This window comes from Cololabis saira, chromosome 18 (genome assembly GCF_033807715.1).
Source record: "Cololabis saira isolate AMF1-May2022 chromosome 18, fColSai1.1, whole genome shotgun sequence".
Taxonomy (NCBI): domain Eukaryota; kingdom Metazoa; phylum Chordata; class Actinopteri; order Beloniformes; family Belonidae; genus Cololabis; species Cololabis saira.
The window spans coordinates 39,890,629-39,903,050 of NC_084604.1; the positions used below are offsets into that span (position 1 = coordinate 39,890,629).

At 38.8% G+C, this 12,422-nt stretch overlaps 1 protein-coding gene across 1 annotated transcript in view; it reads left to right on the forward strand.

The window, feature by feature from the left end:
- The first annotated feature begins 1,611 nt into the window (after window positions 1-1,611).
- Window positions 1,612-12,422, forward strand: part of LOC133418655 (collagen alpha-1(XII) chain-like) — a 191,174-nt gene continuing 180,363 nt past the window's right edge. The window contains exons 1-2 of the mRNA XM_061707468.1: window positions 1,612-1,639; window positions 3,714-3,817. Coding sequence (XP_061563452.1) covers window positions 3,748-3,817 — 70 coding nt within the window. The 5' untranslated portion in view covers window positions 1,612-1,639; window positions 3,714-3,747. The remainder of the gene's footprint in view (window positions 1,640-3,713; window positions 3,818-12,422) is intronic.

A 12,422-nucleotide genomic window follows, 5' to 3' on the forward strand; every position in this document is an offset into this window, starting at 1 on the left:
GGACCTCTTAAAGTTTTAGTTGAATACCCCTGCTATAAAGTGTTAATATTTAACGGGCCCCGGGCCACTCTGTACTGAAAAAATTGGGCCCCAAGGTCAGAAAGGTTAAGAACCCCTGGACTAGATGGTCTTAGCCCCTGGAACACATGGTCTTGTGTCCTCAGATCAGATAAATAAATAATCAAATAAAGCTAACGTGTGCTGTTTGAGATGATTGACAGATGTGTTTCGGTGTTAAAAGTGATGTGACTTCCTTTTTCCTTTCCTTTTTAATCTCGACATTTCGACTTTTTTCTTGAAATTGTGACTTTTTTCTCAAAATTTCAACTTTTTTCTCGAAATTTCAACTTTTTTCTCAACATTTCGACTTTTTTCTGGAAATTTTTACTTTTTTCTCGAAGTGCATAATGAGAAAAATAAATCCCCCCCTCCAGTTCTAACTAATATAGAAACATGCAGCATGTGTTTCTAATTCTGATACAAGACTTTTCATCTTTTGCGGCTCCAGATATATGAGTTTTTTGTGTTTTTGGTCCAGTATGGATCTAAAACATTTATGACTGCTGTTTTAGCAGAACCTTGTTCAGAAACGGGTCAGTATTCGCAGAAATGTGATCATATACTTCACATTGTGATGACTCATGGAGGAAATCCGCGGCCTGTACCAGAATCAGCGCGTGTAAATGGAAAAAGAGTCTGAGTTCACTCTCTGTCTCAGACTTTCCGATTGATTAGCGACTTTTAAAGACTTTTAAAGCCTCTAAAGTCTGAGAGTCTCTCCTGCGCGGACAGAAGCTGCTCCATCACCGGAAAGGAATGCAGAAAAGTGGAAAAGTTTCCGAGTGTGTGAGTTCCTGCGTGTCTGGGGGGGTGGGGGGGCGGGTCTGTGACGTCAGAGGGCCGGCCCCCCCGGGCCCCGGCCCCCCGGCCCCCCCGACCCGGACCCCCCTCCCTTAAATACCCGGCCGTGCAGAGCGCCGGCCCACTCAGGCTGAGCCGCCGCTCTGGAACTAAAACCCCGCGGAGCCTCGGACCTCCAGCCGGACCTCCAGCCGGACCTCCAGACCTCCAGCCGGACCTCCAGACCTCCACCCGGCCCTCGGACCTCCACCCCGCAGATCCGCCTCCTCCACACCCGAGACTTACACCTTTTTCCCGTTTTTTACCTTCCTGAACCACTTTATTCTGCAGTTTTCTCCTTAGGTTGGTCCCGTTTTCTTCTTTTTTTAAATAGTTTCCACCCTCTGCATCTTAGACTGACTTTATTCTGCAGTTTTCTCCTGTTTTCTTCTTTTTTAACATCTTAAATCGATTCTGAACCACTTTATTCTGCAGTTTTCTCCTTAAGTTGGTCCCGTTTTCTTCTTCTTTTTTTATATTTTCCTCCCTCTGCATCTTAGATCCACTTTATTCTGCAGTTTTCCCCTTAGGTTGGTCCTGTTTTCTTCTTTTTTAACGTCTTAAATCGATTCTGAACCCCTTTATTCTGCAGTTTTCTCCTTAGGTTGGTCCGTTTTCTTCCTTTTTTTTAAATAGTTTCCACCCTCTGCATCTTAGACCCACTTCATTCTGCAGTTTTCTTCTTTTTTAACTTCTTAAATCGATTCTGAACCACTTTATTCTGCAGTTTTCTCCTTAGGTCGGTCCCGTTTTCTTCCTTTTTTTAAAAATAGTTGTTAAATTTCCCCCTTCTGCCTCTTAGATCGATCAATTGAGCAAAAAGCCTTTTTATTCTAGCCTATACTGACAACTTTACAAGCATTGCATCTTCTTAATTCTCCACCGAGCGTATTCCTGATGTTTGAAGAGAAAGATTTCTTCTTTGGCACAGTTTGCGCGTAAATTGCGCACGGAGCCAAATATTTGGTTCCGCTTCTTTGGACGATGGAAAGAGTTTGCTGTGATTGCAGTGGGTTTATAAACATCTATATATCTATATTTAAAAGAATAAATCTTAAAGTGGAGAGAGGTTAAACTCTTTATCTTGGAAAAGGCAGGAGTTTTCTGTAGAAAAACAGCGCAAACGGTGCGTTTTTGCGCTTCATGAGTTGGTTCTGCACTGTAAAAACTCCAACTCTAACCAGGAATATTTGTCTTATTTCTAGTTAAAATGTCTCATTTTTAGTCAAAAAATCTCATTACACTTAAAACAAGACTCATCACTGGAAAAATAACTTGTTATTTGACAATTTTCACCTGTTTCAAGTAAATTTTCACTTGAAATAAGTAGAAAAATCTGCCAGTGGAACAAGATTTATCTTCTCATTACAAGCAAAAAAATCTTGCACTGGCAGATTTTTCTACTTATTTTAAGTGAAAATCTACTTGAAACAGGTGGAAATTGTTGTTTTTTCCAGTGATGATTCTTGTTTTAAGTGTAATGAGATTTTTTTTTACAAAAATTAGACATTTTAACTAGAAATAAGACAAATATTCCTGGTAAGATTGTGAGTTTTTGCAGTGTAATAACTCCAGTTTAGGTATCGGTTTATACAAAGATCATTTACCAAAATGCAGAAAAACCTAAATTAATTTTTAGTCCATTGAAGTTTAACAGTCACAAAATGGAGGAAATGCTTTTCTGCTTAAAGTAAAAAGAAATGTCTGCATGTTTAATGAGTTGATTCCAAGTGAGAAGAGGAATATTGTCTCCGGCTGATGATGATGATGATGATGCTGATGATCGGGGAGGAATCTCTGACTGGAATACGCTCCGGGGTTTTGGAAGGTTTTCGGAGGGTTTTGGAGGGGTTTTGTATGGGTTTGGAAGGTTTTGGAGGTTCTTGGAGGGGTTTAGAGGTTTCTGGAGGTTTTTAGAGGGTTGTAGGGGTTTTTGGAGGTTTCTGGAGGGTTTTTGGAAGACTTTTGTATGGGTTTTGAAGGGTTTAAGAGGGTTTTTGAAGGTTTTTGAAGGTTTTTGAGGGTTTTGGAGGGTTATCGTGGGTTTTAGAGGGTTTTTGTAGGGGTTTTGGAGATTTTTGGAGGTTTTGCAGGTTTTTGGAGGTTCTTTGAGAGTTTTAGAGGGGTTTTGAGGGTTTTAGAGGTTTATGGAGGGTTTTAGAGGGTTGTAGGGGTTTTGGAGATTTTTGGAGGGTTTTAGAGGGGTGTTGAAGGTTTTTTGAGGTTTTTGGAGGTTTTTAGAGGTTTTAGAGGTTTTTAGAGGTTTTTAGAAGGTTTTTGAGGTTTTCAGAGGGGTTTTTGGAGTTTTTTTTAGAGGGTTTTAGAGGTTTTTAGAGGGTTTAGAGGGTTTTAGAGGGTATTAGAGGTTTTTTCAGGGTTTTAGAGGTTTTTAGAGGGTTTTAGAGGTTTTTTGGAGGATTTTTAGAGGATTTTAGAGGGTTTAAGAGGTTTGTAGAGGGTTTTACAGGTCTTTAGAGGTTTTTAGAGTTTTTTTTAGGTTTTTAGAGGTTTTTAGAGGTTTTTAGAGGTATTTAGAGGTTTTTAGAGGTTTATAGAGGTTTTTAGGGGGTTTTACAGGTTTTTAGAGGTTTTTAGAGGGTTTTTAGAGGGTTTTAGATGTTTTTAGAGGTTTTTACAGGTTTTTAGAGGTTTTTAGAGGGTATTGGAGGTTTTTAGAGGTTTTTACAGGTTTTTAGAGGTTTTTAGAGGTTTTTAGAGGGTATTGGAGGTTTTTAGAGGTTTTTAGAGGGTTTAGAGGTTTTTAGAGAGTTTAGAGGGGTTTTTGTAGCTCTAACCTCCCCGTTCCTCTGCAGCTCCATGCGCCGCTGAGGAGGAAGAGGAGAGAAGATGAAGATGTGGGTGGGAGCGGCGGCCGCGCTGGCGCTGCTGCTGTCCTGCTGCCGGGGCCAGGAACCAGGTAAGACCCCCGGGAACCTTCATCCTCTTCATCTGCATCCTAATCCTGCTCCTCATACTCATCCTCTTCATCCTCCTCTTCATCCTCATCCTGCTCCTCATCCTCATCTTCATCCTCCTCTTCATCCTCCTCTTCATCCTCCTCTTCATCTTCTTCCTGCTCCTCATCCTCATCTTCATCCTCATCTTCATCCTCATCCTGCTCTTCATCCTCCTCATCTTCATCCTCCTCTTCATCCTCCTCTTCATCCTCCTCTTCATCCTCCTCATCTTCATCCTCCTCTTCATCCTCATCCTCATCTGTCCTGCTGCCGGGGCCAGGAACCAGGTAAGACCCCCGGGAACCTTCATCCTCTTCCTGCTCCTCATCCTCTTCTTCATCATCATCCTGCTCTTCATCCTCATCCTGCTCTTCATCCTCATCTTCATCCTCTTCATCCTCATCCTCATCCTCTTCCTCACATCTGACACATTTCACTCCTACGCTGCAAAAACTCAAAAAATACCAGGAATATTTGTCTCATTTCTAGTTAAAATGTCTAATTTTTGTAAAAAAAAATCTCATTACACTTAAAACAAGACTCATCACTGGAAAAAACAACCATTTTCACCTGTTTCAAGTAGATTTTCACTTGAAATAAGTAGAAAAATCTGCCAGTGGAACAATATTTTTTTGCTTGTAATGAGAAGATAAATCTTGTTCCACTGGCAGATTTTTCTACTTATTTCAAGTGAAAATTTACTTGAAACAGGTGAAAATGGTCAAATAACAAGTTATTTTTCTGGTAAAGAGTCTTGTTTTAAGTGTAATGAGATTTTTTGACTAAAAATTAGACATTTTAACTAGAAATAAGACAAATATTCCTGGTAAGATTTTGAGTTTTTGCAGTGAATGCGTCCTCTGAGGATTTATTGGCGAGCCAGCTAGGAGATCATATCTGCCTATGATCAGATGAATGTCGGGAATCTCGGGTTGAAACTGTACACTACAAAATTAGTTAAAATGTCTCATTTTTAGTCAAAATATCTCATTACACTTAAAACAAGAGTCATTACCAGAAAAATAACTTATTTGACAATTTTCACCTGTTTCAAGTAAATTTTCACTTGAAATAAGTAGAAAAATCTGCCAGTGGAACAAGATTTTTTTGCTTGTAATAAGAAGATAAATCTTGTTCCACCGGCAGATTTTTCTACTTATTTCAAGTGAAAATTTACTTGAAAATTGTCAAATAACAAGTTATTTTTCTGGTCATGACTCTTGTTTTAAGTGTAATAAGATTTTTTGACTAAAAATGAGACATTTTAACTAGAAAAAGGACCAATATTCCTGGTAATCCTCCTCTTCCTCACATCTCTGCTACTGAACTTTATCTTCTTTATCTCCTTTATCTCCTTTATCTCCTCTCCTTCCTCCTCTATAAACTGCATTAAAAGAGCCGCAGCTCAAAGCAAACGTGTGTTTGTGGATTGATTTATTTGGACTCGAGTTCAGTTTATTGTTTTTCCTGAATCAGGAATTTACGAGATCGTGTTAGTGACGAGAGAAACAGACTGGAAACGCTAACGTGGCTCAAACGTGTGGATAAAAGACACATTTCAGACAGATTTCTGAGATAAATCAGTTAGAAAACCAGACAGAGAAGAAAAGCTAAGACATGTGGCCTCGTTACACTGCAAAAACTCTACTATTACCAGGAATATCTTCTTATTTCTGCTTAAAATGTCTCATTTTAGTCAAAAAAATCGCATTACACTTAAAACAAGAGTCATTACTGGAAAAATGGAAGGTTTTTCTACTTATTTTAAGTGAAAATCTACTTGAAACCGGTGAAAATTGATGTTTTTTGAGCTTTTGAGTCTTGTTTTAAGTGTAATAAGATTTATTTTTACTAAAAATGAGACATTTTAACTAGAAATAAGACAAATATTCCTGGTAAGATTGTGAGTTTTTGCAGTGTAATAACTCCAGTTTAGGTATCGGTTTATACAAAGATAATTTACCAAAATGCAGAAAAACCTAAATGGATTTTTAGTCATTGAAGTTTAACAGTCAAAAAATAGAGAAAATGTGTTTCCGCTGGTTAAGAAAGTAAAAAGAAATGTCTGCATGTTTAATATATACTGCTCTTATATCTAATTTATGCTGATTTCTTGAGAAATATGTTTCTACTGTCTCGTCTAAAAACATTTTTCTAACTTTGGTTTTCAAACTTAAATGCAACAACTGGAAGTCGAGGAGTTTATTCACACTCTGTGCTAATTTTGCAGTTTAAACGTGAACTAAATCCATACGTGGAACAAATATAATCCACTGTAAGTCATTTAAAAGTGTTTTATTTGGGATTTGGATATTTGGTTGTACCTGGACAACAACGGCGTTGCTGCTTCTTCTTCTACTAGAACTGTAACGTTGGGAAAATACACTCAACATTTTTAGGGCACAGTTCACGTAAAATAATATATATTTACTGTTTTATTGTGTGTGGGCTACATAAAGGAAGCAAACACTAATAATAATAATAATAATAATTAAAGCTGCAAGCAGCAACGAACCGGCCCTAATAATAATAATAATAATAATAATAATAATAATTATTATTATTATTATTATTATTATTATTATTATTATTATTATTATTATAATAATAATAATAATTTATAATAATAATAATAATAATAATAATAATAATAATAATAATAATAATTTATAATAATAATAATAATAATAATAATAATAATAATAATAATAATAATTAAAGTTGCAGCAGCGATGAACGGGCCCTAATAATAATAATAATAATAATAATAATAATAATAATAATAATAATAATAATAATATAATAATAATAATAATAATAATAATAATAATAATAATAATAATAATAATAATAATAATAATAATAATAATAATAATAATTAAAGCTGCAGCAGCGATGAGCGGGCCCTCGCGGGTGCAGTTTTCACCAATAAAGGTCATGGACTCAAAACTAAGTCCGATGACACCCACGACTCTCTATATCAAAACATTCAAAAGTTATAGCAGAAAGTAGGAACTATCACATATGGACCAATCAGATGAAGGAGAGCGCGCTTTTTGGCGTCTAGCGTCGCCACGGTAACGCTTTTGACTGAGAAAAGTAACGTGCATCATCGCAGGATGGAGACGCACATTTTGATGTATAACACACCTGGGTGCACGTTACGGTTCGGGCTGAATTAACTGCTGAAGGAATGGCATAAATTGCGCCAAAATTACATGATTAATTCAAATTGTTCAAAATGGCCGACTTCCTGTTGGGTTTGGGCCATGGCTCCAAGAGACTTTTCTTTAAGTTGTGACATGATACAGGTGTGTACTGATTTTCGTGCATGTACGTCAAACCGTATTGTGGGGCTTGAGGAACAAAGTTTTCTAGGGGGCGCTGTTGAGCCATTACACTGCAAAAACTCAAGAATATTTGTCTTATTTCTAGCTAAATTGTCTCGTTTTTAGTAAAAAAAAAATCTCATTACATTTAAAACAAGACTCATCACTGGAAAAATAACTTATTTGACAATTTTCACCTATTTCAAGTAAATTTTCACTTGAAATAAGTAGAAAAATCTGCCAGTGGGACAAGATTTATCTTCTCATTTCAAGCAAAAAAATATTTTTCCACTGGCAGATTTTTCTACTTATTTCAAGTGAAAATCTACTTGAAACAGTTGAAAATGGTTGTTTTTTTCCAATGACATTTCCACTTTTTTCTCGAAATTTTGAGAAAAATGTCGACAAAAAAGTTGAAATGTCGAGAAAAAAAGTCAAAATTTTGTGAAAAAAAGTCGAAATGTCGAGAAAAAAAGTCAAAATTTTTATGAAAAAAGTTGAAATGTCGACAAAATTTTGTTTTATTGTTTTATTTGACAATTTTCACCTGTTTCAAGTCAATTTTCACTTAAAATAAGTAGAAAAATCTGCCAGTGGAACAAGATTAATCTTCTTATTACAAGCAAAAAAATCTTGTTCCACTGGCAGATTTTTCTACTTATTTTAAGTGAAAATCTACTTGAAACAGGTGAAATTTGTTGTTTTTTCCAGTGATGACTCTTGTTTTAAATGTAATTTGATTTTTTTTTTACTAAAAACAAGACATTTTAACTAGAAATAAGACAAATATTCTCGTTCAGATTCAGAGTTTTTGCAGTGTAGGAGAAAGAGGAGAGAAAAAAAGAGCGGACGGGGCCAAGTTTCCTCCCTGCGTCTTTTCTCCTGACAGAACGGAAAAGACGAAATACGAGTTTCAGATCATTTTCCAAGAGGTTTTTGGGTTTGGAGAGCGGAGAGAGAGCGAGCGGCTCTGGATTCCCTCCAGGTAGAAGGAGAGGAGGGAGAAAGTAAAAGATTCTTCCTGGTTTCTGTGAACTCCCGTGAACCCGATCCCCGTGGGGCCCTCGCTGCCCTTCCAGGGTCACGCCGAGGCCGACGGGGTCGCACATGTTTTACTGCCTGGAATAGTTGGACGTGTTTGGGCCAAACGGAGAAGCTTGAACACATTTGAGATAAAAGAAAAACCCAACAGAGACAGTTTGGAGCTGTCGCCGCGGCGACGAGCCTTTAGAAGTAGTTTATCTGTAGAGCACAAGGTCATTAAAGTGCTTTACATCAACATTAAAAGCGGCAAGACACAATTAAAACATAAATTAAACGTTCCTCTAACCTTGTGCACGTTCAGGCTGCAGTGGAAGCTTTTACTTGATGTAGATTCTTCAAACCATTCAGGAGTTATGCTAGAAAGTAGGAACTATCAAATATGGACCAATCAGATGAAGGGGGGGGGGGGCACTTTTTGGCGTCTAGCGTCGCCACGGTAACGCTTTTGACTAAGAAAAGTAATGCGTGGTGTCGCAGGATGGAGACGCACATTTTGATGTATAACACACCTGGGTGCACGTTACGGTTCGGGCCGTATTAACTGCTGAAGGAATGGCATAAATTGCGCCAAAATTACACAATTAATTCAAAATGTTCAAAATGGCCGACTTCCTGTTCGGTTTCGGCCATGGCGCCAAGAGACTTTTCTTTAAGTTGTGACATGATACAGGTGTGTACCGATTTTCGTGCATGTACGTCTAACCGTATTGTGGGGCTTGAGGAACAAAGTTTTCTAGGGGGCGCTGTTGAGCCGTTAGGCCACGCCCATTAATGCAAACCATTAAATATCACATTTATCACCAGGACTGGATTGGTGATAAATTTGGTGACTTTTGGGGCACGTTTAGGGGGAAAAAAGACCCTCATTTCGTCGGGAAAATAAAAATGAGAAAACATAAAAACGAGAAAAAATAAAAACGGGGAAAAATAAAAACGAGAAAAAAAAAACGAGAAAAAATAAAAAAGAGAAAAAATAAAAATGAGAAAAAATAAAAACGAGAAAAAATAAAAACGAGAAAAAATAAAAACGGGGAAAAATAAAAACGAGAAAAAATAAAAACGAGAAAAAATAAAAACGAGAAAAAATAAAAACGAGAAAAGTAAAAACGAGAAAAAATAAAAACGAGAAAAAATAAAAACGAGAAAAAATAAAAACGAGAAAAAATAAAAATGAGAAAAAATAAAAACGAGAAAAAATAAAAACGAGAAAAAATAAAAATGAGAAAAAATAAAAACGAGAAAAAATAAAACCCTAATTTCGTCAGAAGAAAAATGAGAAAAACATTAAAAAAAAATTAAAAAAAAAATCCCTACAGATACAATAGGGCCTTCGCTCTGTAAGTGCTCGGGCCCTAATGAAATAAAATGATGAGAAAAGAGGTAAAATAATAAAAAAGCACAGGTTGTTGAACATAAGGGCGGTAGTCCAGCGTTACGGTAAGTATTTAACGAAACAGTGATGTTTTCGGGACCTGAAGGAGCTGACGGTCGGAGCAGATTCTGCTCTACAGGAAGTTTGTTCCAGGAACAGGAAGTTTGTTCCAGGAACAGCAGTTAGTTAATACGAGCAGGTTAGGAGCCTTAAACGGAAGCTGTGAGCCGTTGGAACCGAGTTTAGCCCCGTGTGGAAACAGAAGCAGCAGACCTGCCGCCCTGAGTTGATTTCCCAGGTTGGTAGTTCCGTTTTTGACGTCCTGTACGTCCTCTTCGGTCAAGCCCCTCGGCTTTACGGCAATATTTCACAACGATACTCTTCACTTCTCACTCCAATGGTTGGTGGTGTCGCCGTTTAACGCTAATCTCCCACGCGTTTCGCCCATGACGGACGTCGAGCTCAATCGTAGCCAGTTAATGCTAAAGGTTCAACGTTACGCCGACGATAGCGCTCTATTTACCCGCACTGCAAAAACTCAAAGTCTTAACAAGAATAGTGTCTTATTTCTAGTTAAAATGTCTCATTACACTTATAGAAGAGTATTTACCAGAAAATTAACTTGTTATTTGACAATTTTCACCTGTTTCAAGTAAATTTTCAATTGAAATAAGTAGAAAAATCTGTGGAACAAAAAAATCTTGTTCCACTGGCAGATTTTTCTGCTTATTTCAATTGAAAATTTACTTGAAACAGGTGAAAATTGTTGTTTTTTGAGTTTTTGAGTCTTGTCTTAAGTGTAATGAGATTTTTTTTGACTAAAATTATACATTTTAACTAGAAATAAGACAAATATTCTTGTTAAGATTTTGAGTTTTTGCAGTGTGATAGATGCAAAAATAAGAAAAATAGAGAAACATATTTTCTCATCAACAAAACAAATTTTACATTTTTCAAATAACAAAATAACATATTTGAACCATTTTTCAGACAATGAAATAACTGGAAAAATCTGAAAAATGGTTCAAATATGTTATTTTGTTAATTGAAAAATGTAAATGTGTTTATGAGAAAATATGTTTCTGTATTTTTCTTATTTTTGTGAGGGGGATATATATTGTTTTTCGGTATAATTAAATATATTATATTTGGTGCCTAACTGTTTCCCAAGTATATTAGTGCGTGTGTGAATGAATAAATGAGACGTAAAACGTACATTTCTTTGTAGAAAGGTGCTTTATGAAAGTAAGTCCATTTACTTGTATTAGTTTACAGCGCAGTCTTGCCTCATCCAAGATGGCGGCTTGTTGACGTATCGTAGCGTAATGTAAAGCTTCTTCCTCGGGAACAGAACCGGGGACTTTAACGTACGTTTGAACGTTTCTCCGTGTTGATAGACGACACTTCCACCGAGCTAGTAAAGCTAGTTTCCTGTCCCGTCGCTATAGCCAGCTAGCGTCTCTCGTCCCGGTCTCCACCCCAACCTGAAGAATATCGTTGTTAAATATTGGAAAGCGCCTGTGGTCCCGCTGTACATGGACACCCTTTTTGACCCAAGTTGTTGTTGTAGACGCAACTTTCCATGTACGGGTGCATGATGCTGCTTGTGGGCGATCACAACTTCCTGTTTCCTGTTTGGTGTTTTGGTCGACGCCGCTGGTTCTTAAACTGGTTTTAACGCCCGGCCGATGGAATTACCGGATTCTACGGATAAATGGGTGGAAAAAAGGGGTCTGGGGAGTGAGGGGTCTAGGGGGTAATGGGGTCTCGTGGATTAGGGGTTTAGGGGGTTAGAGAGTCAAGGGTATAGGATGTTAAGGGATTAGGAGGTCTAGGGGTTAGGGGGTTAGGGAGTTACGGGTCTTGGGGGGTTAGGAGGTCTAGGGGGTTAAGGGTTTAGGGGATTAGGGGATCTAGGGGGTTTAAAGTTAAGGGCGTTAGGGGCTCAAGGGGTCTAGGGGTCTGGGGGGTTAGGGAGTCAGGAGTTTAGGGGGATAGGGGATCTTCGGGGGTTAGGGAGTCAGGGGTTTAGGGGTCTAAGGGGTCTAAGGGGGTTAGGGAGTCAGGGGTTTAGGGGTCTAAGGGGTTAGAGAGTCAAGGGTTTAGGGGTCTAGGGGGTCTAAGGGGTTAGGGAGTCAAGGGTTTAGGGGGTTAGGGGATCTTCGGGGGTTAGGGAGTCAAGGGTTTAGGGGTCTAGGGGGTCTAAGGGGTTAGGGAGTCAGGGGTTTAGGGGGTTAGGGGGTCTAAGGGGGTTAGGGAGTCAGGGGTTTAGGGGGTTAGGGGATCTAGGGGGTTAGGGAGTCAAGGGTTTAGGGGTCTAGGGGGTCTAAGGGGTTAGGGAGTCAGGGGTCTAGGGGTCTAGGGGGTCTAAGGGGTTAGGGAGTCAGGGGTCTAGGGGTCTAGGGGATCTAAGGGGTTAGAGAGTCAGGGGTTTAGGGGGTTAGGGGATCTAGGGGGTTAGGGAGTCATGGGTTTAGGGGTCTAAGGGGTTAGAGAGTCAAGGGTTTAGGGGTCTAGGGGGTCTAAGGGGTTAGGGAGTCAGGGGTTTAGGGGGTTAGGGGGTCTAAGGGGGTTAGGGAGTCAGGGGTTTAGGGGGTTAGGGGATCTAGGGGGTTAGGGAGTCAAGGGTTTAGGGGTCTAGGGGGTCTAAGGGGTTAGGGAGTCAGGGGTCTAGGGGTCTAGGGGGTCTAAGGGGTTAGGGAGTCAGGGGTCTAGGGGTCTAGGGGATCTAAGGGGTTAGAGAGTCAGGGGTTTAGGGGGTTAGGGGATCTAGGGGGTTAGGGAGTCATGGGTTTAGGGGTCTAAGGGGTTAGAGAGTCA